The 19168-nt window shown below is 35.8% G+C and overlaps 1 protein-coding gene and 1 long non-coding RNA gene across 4 annotated transcripts in view; both read left to right on the top strand.

Annotated features, from left to right (window-relative positions):
- LOC147842651 (uncharacterized) overlaps window positions 1-19168 on the top strand; it is a 464331-nt gene that overhangs the window by 132453 nt on the left and 312710 nt on the right. The window lies entirely within an intron of this gene.
- kazna (kazrin, periplakin interacting protein a) overlaps window positions 1-19168 on the top strand; it is a 154683-nt gene that overhangs the window by 49950 nt on the left and 85565 nt on the right. For all 3 annotated transcript variants that reach the window (XM_087262548.1, XM_087262553.1, XM_087262552.1), the window contains one exon: window positions 14434-14585. In XM_087262548.1, coding sequence (XP_087118674.1) covers window positions 14434-14585 — 152 coding nt within the window. The remainder of the gene's footprint in view (window positions 1-14433; window positions 14586-19168) is intronic.

Genomic DNA, 19168 nt, shown 5'->3' with positions numbered 1-19168 from the left:
TGCATGTATGTATGTATGTATGTATGTATGAATGTTTGTATGTATGTATGTATGTATATATATATATATATATATATATATATATATATATATATATATATATATATATATATATATATATATATATATATATATATATATATATTATTTTTTTATTTATTTATTTTTTTTGCTCTGATAATAAACACCCTGGATTTAAAATAACATAAATGAATTAAATGTAAGAGTGAACTATATCTATCACTTAAGCAGCACAACGTATCTGTCTTTCATAGGCATGTTATGTAAAGTAATTGTGTGAAATTAAATATGTCATCTCCCTGACTAAAGCCAGTTAAATTACAGAAGTTGTTATGGACAGGTCACTTATTTTATGCCTAAAATTAAAGGATGTCTAACTCTATTGCCACGAGTCCCAAGCTAAAACCTCCAACAGTTCTGTTTATGACTTTGAGGAAATGACAGAGAATTATTTTCAGCCGTTAAAAGTTTCAAATTCTTGCAAGAAGATTTGTTGATGTGAATGCCGCCATTTTATGCTGACCTCTAGTGGCGGGTGTATGAAATTACAAGAGCACAATGGACCTTCTGTTTGACAGCAGCCAAATCAACGAGACCACACCGAAAATGAACATTTCGAGTAGCAATGAATTTTAATGCCAACACATTTGTTACATTTACTTATCTATATGTCTTAATTGGCACAATTAAACAACCATTTTATACACTGTTAAATAGTGCTATATATATATATATATATATATATATATATATATATATATATATATATATATATATATATATATATAGAAAGTTTTGTTTTCTTTGTTATGCTTTTATTCATTTAACTAATTTAACAGGGTCCTCAGTGTGGTTTTAATTATTCATTTATTTATATTTTTGTTAGACTACTAAGCCTCTTTCTTGACAGACAGGGCAGGAAGTAACATCATTTAGCCAGGAAATGACTCCATAGGCATCAGTAAATTTTAACAAGCTTTAAGCGGATTGTCACATGAGCAGACAGGAACACTGATGTTTTTGTATCCGTCAGTCAAAGAAAATGTTAAATGGACTAAAAATGTTCACTGAAAATGAAAATGGGTTTGTTAAATCTCAGTATGTCATCATGAATCATGAGGCGCTTCTGCAGGAAACCTATAGTCTTTCCTCACCCCACAGCTCAAACCCACTCCACCACGCCTGAAATCTAGAATGTTTAATCTTTTTACGATTAAAATGGTACCACTTTATAGTAAGTGGCCTTATTTTATATGTATTTACATTTAAATTATTCATATTGTATACCATGATAAAAAAACACAAATAGACATTTTAAGAACATTGTATCAAATGAATCATTTAAATTCTAATGCAGATTTTTAAAACCATAAGTATACTTTTTAATACTATGTTTTTAGAAAATCTGCATTTTTATTAATTTCTGGTTTAAGGTTTAATTGTAACAATTTAAACCACACTTAACCCTACCCAAACCACCAAATAATACTGGTATCCCACCTCAATAGCACCATAATGTGTTGTGCAATACTTTTAGTTACATATTTTTTAAATAAGTACCTATAGTTGGTAAATGGGCTCTTAAAGGGCACCTAGGTTACCCATTTTTTTTAGATTTATTATGAATCATTTGTCTCCAGAATGTGCCTGTAAAGTTTCAGCTCAAAACAATAAAAAAAAAATTTTATTATACCTTTTATAAGATTCTGTTTTATACATTTTTACACTGGAGTGGTGGTTTTGCTGTTCTGCGCCTTTAAGGCTAGTCCTCCCCACCCACTGTAAATCTCCTCCCTCTGCTGCATCAGACAACAAACAGACATAAAGGAAGCAGATCTCATGTAGCGTTTGTGAGAAGTACTAGAACTTTACCCATGATTTGCATGATTTGATGCATTTGCTGTAAGTTACAATGTCAATGTTGTTACGAAGTTCACATGCACACACAGACACAGATACCCAGCACGGACACGATACACACATACATACAGCAGCGTGTTTAGCTTCGCACTCTTTTTGCACGTGACAGGATACAGGCTAATCTCCACTGCTGTATGAGTATCTGTTATGATAATGTACAAAATAAACCTGATTTAACATCCACAAAGCGGGATTGAAGCGTCTTCCTTTATAATTGTTCTGACACGTGGCTTTGCTGATGAAGTAATTCTGAAATAAATTGCTGTACTTCATTACACACGTGCACTGTTTTAAAACATTTCAAACTTGTAAACTCATTCTTGATCACATTTAATGACGATTGATGATCCTAGTGAACTGAACAGACCTTTTATTCCCAGTTGCTTTGCGCGCGTCTGGTCTTGTTGACATGATTATACACGTGACTACCGGGACATGCTACACAAAGTTATGTCAATTGAGTTTAAATGTATGTGGTACCATCACAGAGGCCATAAGTCACTTTTTAAAATGGACTGCTGATTCATTAGTAGGCTATTATTCAAACAACAACTAAAAACCCATCTCTTCCACGATCACCAGTAAAGTTTAGATAGGATGCATCTGCAGATATGCACATCAATATACCATCATTTTTGTGACACTGTGTAACAATAATTCATATTTTTACAGTACTGTGACGGTTGGGTTTAAGGTTGGTGATGGGGTAGACATTAATAAAATACAATTTATTGAGTAATTTAATAAATAACATACATAATACTCGGTACAACTACTGTTTTTACATTAAGGCATTGGTTTAGGGTTGGGGTAGGGTAGACGTTAACAAAATACAATGATTTTTATAAATTTAATAAATAATTCTCATTAACTTCTGGCTGCAACCGTATCTTATCTAGCAACAACCACGATCATCTGAACCCACAAAACCAAGACCCCATTTCTATGACAACCTAAAACAATTCTGAGTGTGTCTCACACGGGTGAGTGAGCTTGACAAACCACCTGTAGAAAGCATACTCTTTTATCTCTGACACTTTAACTGACACTTGCACCAGTTTTGCACTATAGCACCAGACATTTTCTCACAATCACTCCATATCTCAAAAAAAAAAAAAAAGCATAAAGCTTCACACATGTAAGTGGGCTTAACAAACCACCTCTATATACACTGTTCTCTCTATATAAAACACTCCACCCTCCTTACTCTAGCATTTAATTCTATGAGCACTAGCAACTCCTTTTGTATAACTATCACTTTTTGTTTGTATTGCCTCTTGTTGAAGCACTGAATGTCTCCTCAATTCTGAGTCGCTTTGGACATAGGTGTCTGCTAAGTGAATAAAAGTAAATATAACTGGTTCACCACTGACCTGTGATAGTATGCCACTCTAAAGAACTAAAGAACCAGCGACCTTCTTGCTGTGAGGCCACAGCACTACCTACTGCGCCACTGCTTCACCCCATCCGAAACTTATGTAATAATTTTTTTATTCGATTCATCAATTGAAGTCTACGTTAACATTGACCTTGCAGAATCTGGAACATTATTACAGGGTTATTCTAACTTATTTAGTTTCCTGTGAAATTTGTAAGCTTTTCTTGCTTCTAAATGAAAACAAAAAGTATGAAATTTAGTCAGAATATTGTTATGCAAAATCTGTTCAAAAGTTTTCAACACTGGTTCTTACTGAGAGTTTGAACCTTCTGTAATAGTTTGTGTTTGAGTCCCTCAGTTGTACTCAGTATGAAACGATAAATTACAAAATTGCACAGTCATTCTTGGAAAGAGTTGAAAATGTTGAAATATAAATAATGTATAGGACCTGAAGGATTTTTTGAAGAAAGAGAACAGCAGGCCATTTAAATGTTCAGAGCAAACAAGGGACTCATGAACAAAAAATCAACCTTGTTAAAATAATGAACATTTTGCAGATATGTAAAACTACTGAAGTTCAACTATACACGTGAGCTGATTATTTGTAAAACTGACTGGGATCTTTCTTTTTTGGGCTGGATATTAATGTAAGCACCAATATAGAAAACAAATTATGTCTAAAATAAAGATGAAATGAACTGCATCTCTTCATTAAAGTAACCTTTTGCACCAAAATAATTAAAATTATGTCACAGTTTAATTGCCCTCAACTTGTTATAAACCTATTTTAATTTATTTATTTAAAGAAGTAATTTTAAAGAATGTCAGAAACTAGAGCCATTGACTTGCATATCGTGTTTTTTCCCCTATGGATTCCAATAATTACTGGTTTGCAACATTCTTCACGATATCTTTTTTGTGTTCAGCTGGAAAAAAAGATTAGTCATAAAGCTTTAGAACCACACAAGGGTAAGTAAATGGTTAGTCTGTTTTCATTTTTGTGTGAACGATCCCTTTAAGCCTTTACAGCATCATTTATCAGCATTTACAAGAACAATAAAAAGAGACATCAGCCTACAGGCATCAGATTTCTCTCCAGTAAGAGAAAAGGAAATATCAGTTTAGTCCAGAATAAAGACAGTAGGGTTATTTGAAGGAAATGCTCTTATTGACATAAACACACACACATACCTTTCCCAGGGGTAGTGATCTAGCAGAATCACCTGCTCTCCCTTACAGTAATAGAGAAAGAAAGAGAGATAGTGATAAAGGAGGAGGAGGAGATATGAATAAGAGTTCAATCGGGAGTATATAACACTTTTAAGAGAAACAAACTCACAGATACAGCCACATGCAGGATGGCAGATCTGAGTCCTCAAAGACAGCACACAGAAGACGGTGAGTATTAGTTTTGTTTTATTCTGCATATGGAAACTTAAGTGCTGAACTGTATTTTTGTTTTATTGAGTTTTCTTCATAAAGCATAATGACATTTCATTCAATAATCATTATTGTTTTAGTTAAAATGCTATATAGTGGGCATTTCATTCCTCTGTGGGTAAAAAAAAACGTGAAAATGATTGATTGATTGATTGATTGATTGATTGATTGATTGATTGATTGATTGATTGATTGAGATTGATATAGTGGTGACGGTGTAAATATTTATTTGTTTGTTTGTTTGTTTGTTTGTTTGTGTGTTTATTTTTCCATTACTTAATATTTATTTTCATTAGAGATATTTTACTGTTACAATTTCACAAATTGCAAAAAGGTATTGCCTTTTGATTGCTTACTTATGGTCAAATAATTATATGTTAATATTATGTGTGCTTTAAATATTTAGAGAATAAGGTTGTACATTATACCCTGCCTCTGGCAATGTCCTAAAATACAAAGGTTTTGGAAAGAATTTATTAAATGTCAGACATGTTAAATATCAAAATCCTTTTGAATCCCAAACTCTTTATTATTGGTCTATAACCAATGGCACTTACTGTACAATAGGAAGACAAAAATTTGGATTTGAAGAAGGTTTTCTTTAAGCCAGAAGGGCTATTGCATTGTGCTGAAACACATGGATGCAAAAAATAAACTGTATTGAACTGGAGAGACTAAGGAACACCATCAATGGCGAGCAGATGGACTTTGGCAATCCTTGGGAACCACATAAAACAAGTGAATTTGTGAGAAATTTGATGGGGAAAAATGAAAAAAAAATGTGATAGATATATTTGGGGAAAATGTTAACAACAGAAGATAATCCTTGTAAGTGCTACAAATGGTATGTAAATATTAAAGGGCACCTATCAACTTTTGTGTCTCCAGAATGTGTCTGTAAAGTTTCAGCTCAAAACACGTTCAGATTATTTATTATGCCTTTCAGAATATTAGATTTTCTGCTCTGAACAAACATTTAGCTGTTTTTGTTGCCTGTGCCTTTAATGCTAGTTTTCCCCGCAAACCGTGTCAGACTGTACCTCAATCTTCACCTCAGCTGCATCAGATAAACAGCACAGTGACAGACATGGAAGCAGATGTTATGTAACTTTTGTGAGAAATACTACAGTAAGAACTTTCCCAATGATTATTTTCAATTCAATTCAATTCACCTTTATTTGTATAGCACTTTTACAATGTAGATTGTGTCAAAGCAGCCTCAGATAAAAGATCATAGTATTTAATGCATTTGTTGTGGAGTTAATTCAAGCCTTTCTGCAAAGTTGTTGCAAAGTTCACACACAGACAGACACATACAAAGCAGACACACAAAACCAGCTTGCGTTTAACTTTGTATCGCAAATGTGACAGGGTACATGATAATATCCACTGCTCTATGGACATCGGTTATGTACAAAATAAACCTGATTTAACGTCCACAAACTGGGATTTACTGTAAGCATCTTCTTTTTTAATTGTACTGACATGCGGCTGTGATGATAAAGACAGTAAAATCTCTGTAATTCACTGCAAACATGCACTGTTTTAAACTTGTAATGTTTTAAACTGTTCTAAACATTTGATCATGACTGATGATCACAGCGAGCTGAACAGATCTTTTAATCCCAGTTGCTTTCCGCACGACCTGTCTTGTTGATATGATTGTACCAGCCTGATCTCACAAGGAAATGTAGGTATTTTACATTTTGTCAATTTAGTGGCTAATTTGAACAAATTCATACACTTTCAGTCGTTCAAAAATGTACGATTTTAAAAAGTAGGCATGGCACCCAATCCCACCCCTAACCCCAACTGTCATTGGGGGATGAGCAAATCGTACTTAATTGTACGAATTAGATTGTACAAATTCATACGAATTAACCACTAAATCATAAAGTTACAAATCGCCGTGAGATTGCGTAGGATTATACGCTTTACTACAGAGGCATGTTAATACTCGGCTGTCAATCAATTTGGTGAGCAGGGAAACTGCACTCCTACGTCAGGTTGTGGTGGGCCTCAAATTGGGAGAGATTTGGATTCTGTTTTAATGTCAGGAAATTAAAAATAAGAGGCTTTTTGTCTTTATCTGTCCAGACAGCTTACTAAAGATGATTTTCATTATAAGAGCCCTTTAAACATAAAGGCAAAAATATGCCTTTAATAAATTTGAAAGCTATTCATCATTAGTAATAATAGCATATTGTACTATATAACCTCACAGTGAAGTTTTACCATAATTCTGTTGAGAGCAGATTGTTGTTTTGTGGATGATGTGTTCTAGATTGCGGTCGATGTGTTGGATTTATTCACAGATTGAGATGCTGATGGACACAGTGATTGATTGTTGCTTTAGAGAGTGACCTTGAGCCTCAAGGAAACTGTCAAATTAGGCTGAGAAAAAGAAAGATAGAAACAGAGTGAGAAAGAGGGAAGGACAAGCTGTTGTTACGTTTGATTGTGTGTGGAAGGTCAACATCAACGCAAATTCTCCAACTGCGGCAAAAGACAGAAACGCAGAATGTTAATTTTTCTCCATTGTCAGCTTTACTATGGACTTCTTGGACTTTTGCGATTACCATGATGAGGCAGATTATTCCACATACACACACGCACACACACTCAGGCAGTGGTTTGTGTATTTTCAGTAGATGTTGGATGTCAGCACACTCATTCGCCTGGCTGCGTTCGCTGTGTTCATTTACCCTGCGGGCTTTTACCCCTGAGCGCCATGTGAACACTTCAGCAAAATCCTCAGCAGAAGATGTGTATTCACTGCAGTGGGCAAAGGCTTCTGTGTAAAGTGACCAGCAGTATCATAAGGACACTCGCTTCCCTTCAGATCATTCACATTCAGCCCAGCAGAGCACTTTGACATCCCTGCAGTGGATTATTTGTGGATCTCCAAAGGACAGAAGATGCTTCATTTGCCTGACCTTTAGTGTCAGCTCTCATTATATCAGAAGCTTTATTTAGTTTGCCTGTCACCTTGGAGTTACTCTTTCCTTCTATCACACTCTTTTGCTCAAAGGGAGGTATTTCTGTTCAGGCAGCAAGAAAAAAATGACACTGAACACTGAACTGTTAATGAGCTGCTTACTTGATGTAAACTATCTATCTATCTATCTATCTATCTATCTATCTATCTATCTATCTATCTATCTATCTGTCTGTCTGTCTGTCTGTCTGTCTGTCTGTCTGTCTGTCTGTCTGTCTGTCTGTCTGTCTGTCTGTCTGTCTATCTATCTATCTATCATAGCATTTTCAGGAAGTGTCACCAAAATCTGACTGTCCTGCATTGGAGTAAATATACAGAGTAAACTGTCATAATGAGAACATGACAAAGCCATTTGACTATCTTGTTCATAAACAATGGTGTCAGGACTTTTTATTTTGATGACACTGACACTTTCATTAACATCAATACTTGCTTTTGAGGAATGGGCTATCCATTTTGAGCATGTGACACACTTTTGCAGGTTATCAACTAGGTTTTGCAGTTTGTACTAATAGTTTTGAGAAATGCACTCACTGTTGAGGAGAAATGCAGTAGTGTTGTGAGAAATGCACCAAAGCGACTGAGAAAAACTGTAATCAGGGGTCACTACAGCGGAATGAACCGCCAACTTATCCAGCATGTTTTACACAGTGGATACCCTTTCAGCTGCAACCCATCTATTTTGGCCCATATAATGTTGAAGTCAGAATTACAGTTTTTCTTGATTACTTTGATGCAGACGTCAACTGAAACTCCACATTTTCAAAACAGTTAACACACAGGCCTAAACAGTGGTCAAAATTACACATTTTGCTTGTAAAAGGCACTAACTGTGCCAAAACATTTAAAACATGCACCAAAACCATTTTGCCTTCAAACAACAAATTGCAAACAAGTAAATGGGCTCTTTCATTTAAGCATTACACAGCGGACAACAAAATACAGAACTCAGTGTAGCCTATTGCCAGTGCCAATGGTTGTCTTTTAATGTAGGCTGTGCCAAATTTTCCCTTTTGCCAAGAATTGGAATCAGAATAAGAAATGCTTTGATAAAAAATGAATTGAATCTATGACATTTTTTTAAACTGCGGCTGAAAACTGAAATACTGAAAAATAATAATAATAATAATAATAATAAATAAATAAATAATTACTGTAAATATTGCAGCAAACATATGTAAACCAATATAAAGGAAAATTATAAGACATAGCCACTATTGACCTCTGGCAAAGATCAATATAGACCTACCACCTTTTTTTTATGAGGTTTGCAGACTGATTGATAATTACAGATTTGTGTGAAGGAGTGTAAAAACCGGTGCTTCAGTGAATTCATACTGATCTTGGTTGTTTCTAATGGTTACGAAAAGATGGTTTCTGTTTGGTTACAATATAGCTAAAACAATGGAGTTTGGACTGCTTGAATGACATCCATGTTAACTGTTTTGAAAAATGTTGGGAAAAATGTGTCAATCCAATGAGAAAGGGTTTACACATTTGCAAGACATGTCTTCTGCTCTGCTGGGATAGTGATGAGGTAAATGGAGTGGATTCTAGTTTCTGTAACCAGGTCAAAGCAAACAAGAAAAACTGTATTAGTCCCCTTTTGATTTTTTTCTTTTTTTAAGTATTTCCCGTGTGATGTTTAACAGAGCAAGGTAATCTGCACAGTATGTCTGATAATATTTTTTCTTCTGGAAAAAGTAGTATTTGTTTTATTTGGGCTTAAATAAAAGCAGTTTTAAATTTTTTGAAAACAATTTTAAGGTCAAAATTATTAGCCCTTTTAAGCTGTATTGTTTTCAGTGGTCCACAGAACAAACCATCATTATACAATAACGTGCTTAATTACCCTAACCTGACGAGTTTTGAAAAACTTTCAAGTAAAATTTTCAATTGAAATTGAGCCAAAGCAATTGAGAAAAAACTGTAATTGAGTGAGGATTTTCTTTATTTCCAATTATCTATATTTTTTCCTCTGAAGAAAGTTTTATTCTTTTTAATAATAAAATAAAAATGTTTAACCTTTGTTAAAACTATATGAACTATTTTTATATAGGAAATACAGAAAACAAATTACTATCACAGTAATGTGGTATTTTTTAACATTTACACAAAAAAAAACTGACAAAAAATATTTAATTAATTAATATTGTTCATGTGTGTTGCACAAAGCTCATAATGTGTTATATTTTTTTGTGCTCCAAAGAATCCCAAAGTAAAATATCTTAACACTTGTTTGGAAATTAAAAAAATTGAGCACATATTTTTATTTTATTTATTTATTTATTTATTAATTTCAGTTTTATATCAGTCATTAATTCTGGTTGCAAGACTGAAAGATGTAACTTGTACTGTACTACAGTTACTTTTATAGACAGTATTTTGAGAAATGTATTTAAAAGGAGATAATAAAATAATTAAAACATGTTCTCATTGTTTACCCTCAAGTGGTTCCAGTCTCTCTTTCAGACGTCACCACAGCGTAATGAACCGCCTATTACAACATATGTTTGATGCAGCAGATACCCTTCCATCCTCAACCCATCTCTGGGAAACATCTATACACCCTCATTCAAATTCATACGCTACGGCTAATTTAGTTCATCCAATTCACCTATACTACATCTTTGGACTGTGGGGTGAACCGGAGCACCCGGAGAAAACCCATGCCAACACGGGGTGAACATGAAATGCCAACTGGCCCAGCCAGGACTCGAACCAGTGATCTTCTTGCTGTGAGGTGATTGCTTACCACTGAGCCACCGTGCCGCTCTCGAAACCTTTATGAAATTTTTTGGAGCAAGCTTCAAACTTGTAACCATTGACTTTCGTAGTAGGAGATAAACACACAATATAGAAGCCAATGTTACACATCTTCAGAATATTCAACAGAAGCAAGATAGTTAAACAAGTTTGGAACAAAAGGTTTGGAATTCAAATTTTGGGTGAACTATCCTCTTAATTACACTTGACCACTAGGGGGCGACATATACCATGAGTTCAAACTACAGGCAGCAATTATGCATCACTGGAAAACACCTCAAATATAGGCTATATAATGCGACGAACTACGAATGTTCGTAGGTAATTACATTCATAACATTTACAATGGCGGTAAATACACACATAAGCAGCAAATAACTAGTTTTTACGGTGTTTGTTTAATGAGCTTTAGCGTAAATTTACTTTCACTCAGTTTGTCTAAACAATTGGTGTTATCCAAAGTAAAAAAAAGGGTGTATGACGATTTAGTTGCAGCATTTGCTATGTTTTCAGTGTTGGTGAGAAAAATATACGCCACACATTTAGTTTCAGCTGAAAATGAGAGATGTGCTTTAAGATTAAGGCTGACAGCAAAAGTCAAGTCTGTCAAACATCCACGTAATCAGAAATACTGTTCGACATTTGCAATAAACCGGTCTTCTTCGTGTTTACAGTGTTTGACAGAGGTATCTTATGTTAGCAGCATTCAGTGATATTCATGTCCTCGTCCTTCCTGTCAGCGTTGTTTAGATTAATTAACATGCTCTCCAGAAGATAAGTGGTGTAATTTGACTCAAGCATCTGTCATGAGCTAATGAAAACCCTAAAGCTGTAGTGGTCTGAAACCCCTTCACTTCAGATACAGGAGAGAACATTTTTAGTGTGGTTCATTTGAATAAGGGTGTGTTCACCCTGGCGTGATTGTGCTGTCTAATGTATAGTTCACCCAAAAACGGAAAGTTAAAACTTTACTCACCCTTTACTTGTTTCAAACCTTTATGGGATTTTTCTCCTGTTGAATACAAAAGAAGACATTTTTAAGTAAGTCTATGGTATTAATTTTTCCTGGTTAGTCTGCTTGTTTTAGTTTTCTTTAAATTATTGAGTGTATAAATATGAGTACATTTTCATATTTGGGTGAACTATATTTTTAATTTACCAACACCCAGGTCATTAAATATGTAACCTATGAGTCCTTTTTTCTCCAGTAAAACATACGGAAGATTTTTAGCTTTAAAATGTTTTAAATCGTGCATTTAAAAACTATGGTTCTTGCGATTCATACAGTATTATGAGTTCATACAGTAAAAAGTCAATAGACACCCATTTTGAGATTTGAAATAAACATGTCCAAGTCAGTCCAAATGATTAACTGAGGTCTTATGAAGTAAAATGATTTTCTGTGAAATTTAAGATTATTTCGACTGGGCAAGTCTCAACACATTCACCGTGAGATGTACATTTCCGCCAGTTCATACACTCACATCCCACAACTTGCATTTCTCATGCTGAAAAGTAATGAACAACTCGAGGCTTATATTGGATAAGATGCAAGCATATGGAAGGAACTGATCATTTTAGTACTAAACGTTGTTGTTATTATTATTGTTATAAAAGTCTTAAATGCAATTGTAAAAAAATCTGTGCTGTGTGTGTGTGTGTGTGTGTGTGTGTGTGTGTGTGTGTGTGTGTGTGTGTGTGTGTGTGTGTGTGTGTGTGTGTGTGTGTGTGTGTGTGTGAGAGAGAGTGAGTGAGTGTTTGTATCTGTATTTACAGCAAATCCACTTTTAGAGCATAAAGGAATGACAGTGCAGGGTTGTGGCAGGGAAAATGACTCCAAAGGCAATAATGTCTGTCTGTATATTTATGAACTGAACTGTGAGCAATTCAGAAGATGTTTAAGGGTGTGATAAATCCCAACCCGTGAGCCTTCAGTTGTACAATTTTGATTTATCTTTCTCGCATTTGCATGCTGGGAAATATTGCTGCCTGTCATTTTGTGGGTATTGCTTCTTGGCTTCAGTGGTATTAATATGTCCAAATGAAATCTGGTTCCTAAGGAATCCACAGATTTACAGAGAGTTTCAAACTATTTAGCATCTTGACAGACACACACACACACACACTTGTACAGCTATCTTTATTGGACTCTCCAATATAAGTAATTATTTTTATATTGTACTGACTGTATATTCTATACACCTATCCCAACTCTACCCCTAAACCCAACCCTTAAAGGAAACAATTTATTTTGTAACATTTTGAAAATACTTCATTCTGTATGATTCATGAACAGATTTCCTCATGGGGACCAAAAATGTCCCCATGAGATCAACATTTACTGGTATTGCTGTACTTGTGGGTACATTTGGTCGCCACAATGTTAGGAATACACTTACTGGCCACTTTATTAGGTACACCTTACTAGTACAGGGTTGCCTTCAGAACTGCCTTAAACCTTTGTGGCATAGATTCAACAAGGTACTGGAAATATTCCTCAGAGATTTTGGTCTATATTGACATGATAGCAGCACACAGATGCTGCAGATTTGTCGGCTGCACATCCATGATACAGATCTCCTGTTCCACCACATCTCAATGGTGCTCTATTGGATTGAGATCTGGTGAGTGTGGAGTCCATTTGAGTACAGTGAACTCATTATCATTTTCAAGAAACCAGTCTGAGATGATTCACGCTTTAAAGTAGCCATCAGAAGATGAGTACATTGTGGTCATAAAGGGATAGACACGGTCAGCAACAATACTAGGTACGCTGTGGCGTTGACCCGGTGATCAATTGGTGCTGATTATTTTATTATATTATTTAATAAATTATATTATTTATTATATAAATTATATTATATATTATATTATTATTATATTATTTATTATATTATATTATTTTATTATATTATTGTTTACATTAGTTTAGATAACTATAACCATAATTTAGAAATTAATAAATAATTTTTATTTATCAAATCATAAATGAGGCGAGGCAGTGGCGCAGTAGGTAGAGCTGTCGCCTCACAGCAAGAAGGTAGCTGGGTCGCTGGTTCGAACCTCGGCTCAGTTGGCGTTTCTGTGTGGAGTTTGCATGTTCTCCCTGCCTTCATGTGGGTTTCCTCTGGGTGCTCCGATTTCCCCCACAGTCCAAAGACATGCGGTACAGGTGAATTGGGTTGGCTAAATTGTCCGTAGTGTATGAGTGTGTGTGGATGTTTCCCAGAGATGGGTTGCGGCTGGAAGGGCATCTGCTGTGTAAAAACTTGCTGGATAAGTTGGTGGTTCATTCCGCTGTGGTGACCCCTTTTTAATAAAGGGACTAAGTCGACAAGAAAATGAATGAATGAAATCATAAATGAAAAAAAAAATTATGATATAACCAATGAGTTTTGTCTATTTTTCCACTTAGGAAATGTTTTAAAAGCTGTTTAAAATTATTATCATATATACAATTTTAAACATTTAAATCCATTAACAATTATGATGTTTTCTCCAAAATCACAACAGATTATACAAAAATGGGTTCAAAAAAAGACACCTTCCTATTTCCTATTGAAAAACAAAATCTTCTGTTAGTCACTTTCAATGTTTCAATCAAAGTTTAGGGTAAATTGTGACAGAATTTGTGCTTTATTTAGGGATAAAATGCCTCTTTAAAAAAATCTCCTTGTGACAAGGCGATTCTGCTTCTGGCCTAGATGCGCTGCTCATTAAAGCTTAACTTAATTTAAAACTCATTAAATTAAAGAAATTAAATTCTAATTAACTTCAACTCGGTCTTAATGGAAAACAGAGATCACTCAGGGACTGTCAGTGTTAATATTGCCATTCATTATACTAAGGCTTCTCTTTATCAACAGTATGCTGGGGCAAACTGAATGCATGTATATTTGTGTTTTTGCAGAGCTTCAGTCTTTGTGCACTTTGAGCATGAACAGTCCTTTGTTTGGGTGGAGGAAGAATCTGGATGATAGAGATCAGACGTCATTGCTTATGAAAAGAGAAGCGCTTCAGAGAGCAATGACACTCATGACAAACCTGCAGCTCAATGCACAGGTATATCATACTCTTACATACACATTTCCTGTATGCAGTGGTGTTCATATTTATACTGTAGGCCTGTTAAATGCTTGATCCTGCACGTGCAACTGTTTTCACATAAACCAACACAGGCTCATTCTTATTACATACCCCTATATACTCTTCTGGAAAGCTCCAAAAATGTTTTTTTTTTTGTTGCAGTTTTTGTTTTTGCGAATCTACCAGAGGTCGCTGTGTACGTTTTTTGAGATCCCATATTTCTCTTGCGAGTGCCATTCGCGCCTGCTCTGTTATCCTGCAAATCCACCAGATGCCGCTGTCGACTGACTGAATGACTGACTGGCCGAATTCAAACCCCGTTATCAACTCCTCTCTGCGTCTCAACTCTGCTGATGTATATGGAGAGCTACTGGACAAACTGGTAACAGCGGGAAGGTTGTCCATACAGAGGTTAGCAGTCAGCTGCTAACCCCTATACCACCCATACTCAAAGCATTCGTTTTAAAGACGAAATGCAGCCATACGCACTTCTGGCTACATAATTCCCAATCTCCAGAAATGTATATAGGGCTACATTTTTAGAATGAGCCTGTGTTGACATAAACACGCTAAAGTAGTAAGTTCACAACCAACAGTCAAGAGTCAAATTAAAGGGGACCTATTCTGCCCCTTTTTAGAATTTAAGTCTCTGATGTCCCTAGAGTGTTTTTGTAAAGTTTCAGCTTTGATTATACCCCAAATAACGTTTTATAACTATTTAAATACGACCCATTTAAGCTTTGATCCTAATTGTACCGTTTTACTCACTGTCGCTTTAAATTCAAATGAGATTGTGCTCCCAGCCCTCTTTTCAAAACAGGGCGGAGCTACAAATGCCTAGGTCAAATGCTTAGGACCTTGTAGGTCAAATGTGTCAGCATAGTGGCAGATTCAAAAACAGGACTAACGTCCTATGCTAATGAGGGAGAGATTGTGACTTGTGGGCTTTACTTTCCCCCTCTGATGACTTGTACAAATGGAGAATGTCCATCAAAATGTTTCTTCAGACTATGATAAAAAAATTAAATTAATAAATTTTTACCATTAGAAGCTGGTTAAATTCACTGACAGTTGCCACCCAACTGTGTTTAAACCTCTTATAAAAGTTAATTCCACGGCGGAATGAACCTCCAACTTATCCAGCATATGTTTTATACCACCACACTGAACTGAGCTAACTGATCTGAAACTGAACTACTTTGTTCCAATTTACTATGACCATTTATGTGAAGCTGCTTTGACACAATCTACATTGTAAAATCTATATACAAATAAAGATTAATTGAATTGAAAAAAACTGTGGATGCCCTTTCAGCTGCAACCCAGTACTGGGAAACACCCATACTTTTTCACATTCACACACATACACTAGGGCCAATTTAGTTTTTTTTAATTCACCTTTAGTGCATGTCTTTGGACTGTGGGGGAGGAGCACCCGAAGGAAACAAACGCCAACATGAGGAGAACATGCAAACTCCACACAGAAATGCTATCTGGTCCAGTTGGGACTCAAACCAGCAATCCTCTTGCTGTGAGGCGACAGTGCTAACCACTGAGCCACGGTGCTGCCCAAGTCTAAACATGTTCCATAAACTCCATGAATTAATGCAATTACATTTATATATAGCTATAATACTATATTAAAATAGAAAATCGCCTTTGCAAAAGCACAGACAAGCCAGAAAAAAAAAAAATTATTCTCTGTTATTGTTTTTTTCAACGGAATAAATTTCTGTTATACTGCACATGGCTAAATATACTTACCTCCAAATTCCTATATGAATTATTAGCACAAAACAGTATAGTTTTGTTCATAATATATACATTCTTCAGGCTTGTAAGTGCAGGAGAATGCTGTATGAAAGTGTTCCAGTATAGGTTTGCCATGTGTTTGTGTTTGTTGTGTATGTGCTTGCACAGTCCCCCTGTCCCATCTGCTCCTCCTGGCCGAATCAAACCCTGATGAGCCGAAACCTCCCCCTTTCCCAGACCACAGATCCATCAGCCAACCTGCCACTCAAAGCCTGGAGGGGGGAGCTGGAAATGATAATGCTGCCATCTTCCTGTCTTCTTCCTGAAATTTTTAATAACCCAAAGCGCACGCTCACATCTCACGCCGTTCCCTCACACTTATTTCTAGTGAGCTTTTAATAGGGTTACAAGGTTTATCAGGACTTGATGATTAAAAAACCTTGCAGATTCAAGTCTCGCGCTACACTTTAATGACCCTCAATATGAATCAGGCCTAGACGGGACGCAGCAAGGTCCAGACTAATCTCACCGGTGAGTCCCTGGGGGATTGATAAGGTCTGCTAGAGTCAATTTGCTATTCCTCATCAAGCCTCACTCAACACACACACACACACACACACACACACACACACACTGGTCAGTGTGCAAAGGCCCAGCTGGTTCTCAGAGGGCACATGTCACAAATGACTAACGTATCCCATAATGCCATCTGCTTCCGATATCCCAGAAGACCCCCAACCAATCAGAAGCACATGGTGACCAAAGAAACACCTGACTGACATTAGAGGGCCGACTGTTACCATGGTGATACATCCAGTTCGGATGAGTGCTTCAAACTCTACAACAAATAGTTCTCGGTTACATGTGTGCACATTAGGCTTGTGTTTCAGGAGTCCGTTTGGGAAAGATGCTTAGTAAGTGTCTGGATAGGTGCTTTCAGAGGGTCTGGCTGGCCTATTGTGTCTGGATGTGCAAGAGCTACATTAATTGTCTCTCCTCTCCTCATTTTCCTGCTCAGCAGAGCGGAGAGAGAGAGACGGAGAAAAAAGGAGAGGGCAAAGGACAGGGAGAGAGGAAGATTCAGAGGGGCATAAAGAGAAGAAGACAAAGCAGACCCAAGGAGATAAGACAAAAGTGTAAATAAGAAAAATGGAATCTCATTCTTTCTCTCAAATCTTATTACAGTAAAGCTGGAAAGTAGTCATTTAAATTAGCATAATGAAAAAGCAGGTTCTCGAATGGAGAGGATCCCTCATATCTAAAAAAACAGCTGCTGGGGGAGAGATTCTGAAGGTCTGACTGTGGTCTTTGGAAGTAATTAAAGGGATAGTTCATAACAGAATGAATATTTGTTTATCGTTTGCTCACTCTCATGTCATTCCTGTCATTCCAAAACTATTTTATTCCCACAATGTGGAAGCCAATGGTAACCGAAAATGTTTGGTAAATGTGTGTGAAAGAAAATCATTCTAGTTTGGAACGACATCAAGTTAGTAAATGTCGACTTGATTTCATTTAAGTTTGGCTGAATTTATTTTTTGTGTTCCTCAAGGCTCTGTTTTGGGCCCCTGTACATTTTTCCTCTTAGTCAGCTTTTAAGGCCTTGTTTACAGTAATATTTTTTAAACACATCCTTTTCTCTCTGTTTGACCTTCAAACCACACTGAGATGGTCTTTATTTATTTATTTATTGAAGTTTAATGAAAGCACTTTCCAAAGTAGATATCTGAAAATGCCATGTATGCATTGTGGACTGTACAAAATGGAAGCTTTGGAAAATCATAGCACATATTCAGTCATGGGATGCAGTTATGTGAGCCATTCAGTCCACAGCAAAATGGTTTGTTTGCACTGCCACTGTATTGTTTTTGTTTTGTTTATTAAAGTTTAATGTTAATGTTTTGGATTCTTCAAATTGCATTTCTTCAGAAGATACGATATGATCGTTTTTTTTTCTTAACAAGCATTTTGTACACTTCCCTGAGAACAGTATGAGCAACTTCTAGAAAACACTTGTAAACATTAGTGGGAAAGAATTTTAAAATAAAAGAACTTTTTTATATACTAATTATTACTCATTCATTCATTCATTCATTCATTCATTTATTCATTCATTTATTCATTCATTCATTTTCCTTCAGCTTAGTCCCTTATTTATCAGGGGTCACTACAGCGTAATATACTGCCAACTATTCTGGCAAATGTTTTACGCAGCGGATGCCTTTTCAGCCACAACCCAGTACTGGAAAAAACACATATACACTCTCACATTCACCTATACTATCTGTCTTTGGACTGTGGGGGAAACCGGAGCCCCCAGAGAAAACCCATGCAAACATATGGAGAACATACAAACTCCACACAGAAATGCCAACTGACTCAGTCGGTGCTATTCACTGAGCCACTGAGCTGCCTCTCCTCATTATTAGACAACTTTAATTACTATTTATATGGAGATGACACTCATATTTACATTCATTCTGCACCTGGAGAAACTTTTCTTTCACAACATGATAAAACTTGGATGAAAAAAAAATACCTGCATTTGAATAATTGATAGATTAAAGTTTATCGTCAAAGTTAAATCATTTATTTTAAACTTGGATCTTAAGGCTTTATTTTTCTCTAGATTTTTTTTAACAAATCAAAATTTGCTAGGGCTGAAAATATGATCTCGACTCCTCAAATTGCATAATTTTAACAGTCCCACAGTCTTGTCTTCACACCATAGGTGATAGAGCCTTTACTTCTTACACCTCTCACAAACACTAATTTCCCATGATATTAGAAATCACAGTTTTAAAATG

The sequence above is a fragment of the Danio rerio genome, chromosome 8 (assembly GCF_052040795.2).
Source record: "Danio rerio strain M-AB ecotype USA chromosome 8, GRCz13ab, whole genome shotgun sequence".
Taxonomy (NCBI): Eukaryota; Metazoa; Chordata; class Actinopteri; order Cypriniformes; family Danionidae; genus Danio; species Danio rerio.
Note: the sequence above shows the minus strand (reverse complement) of the source record. Positions and strands in the feature narration are given on the sequence as shown.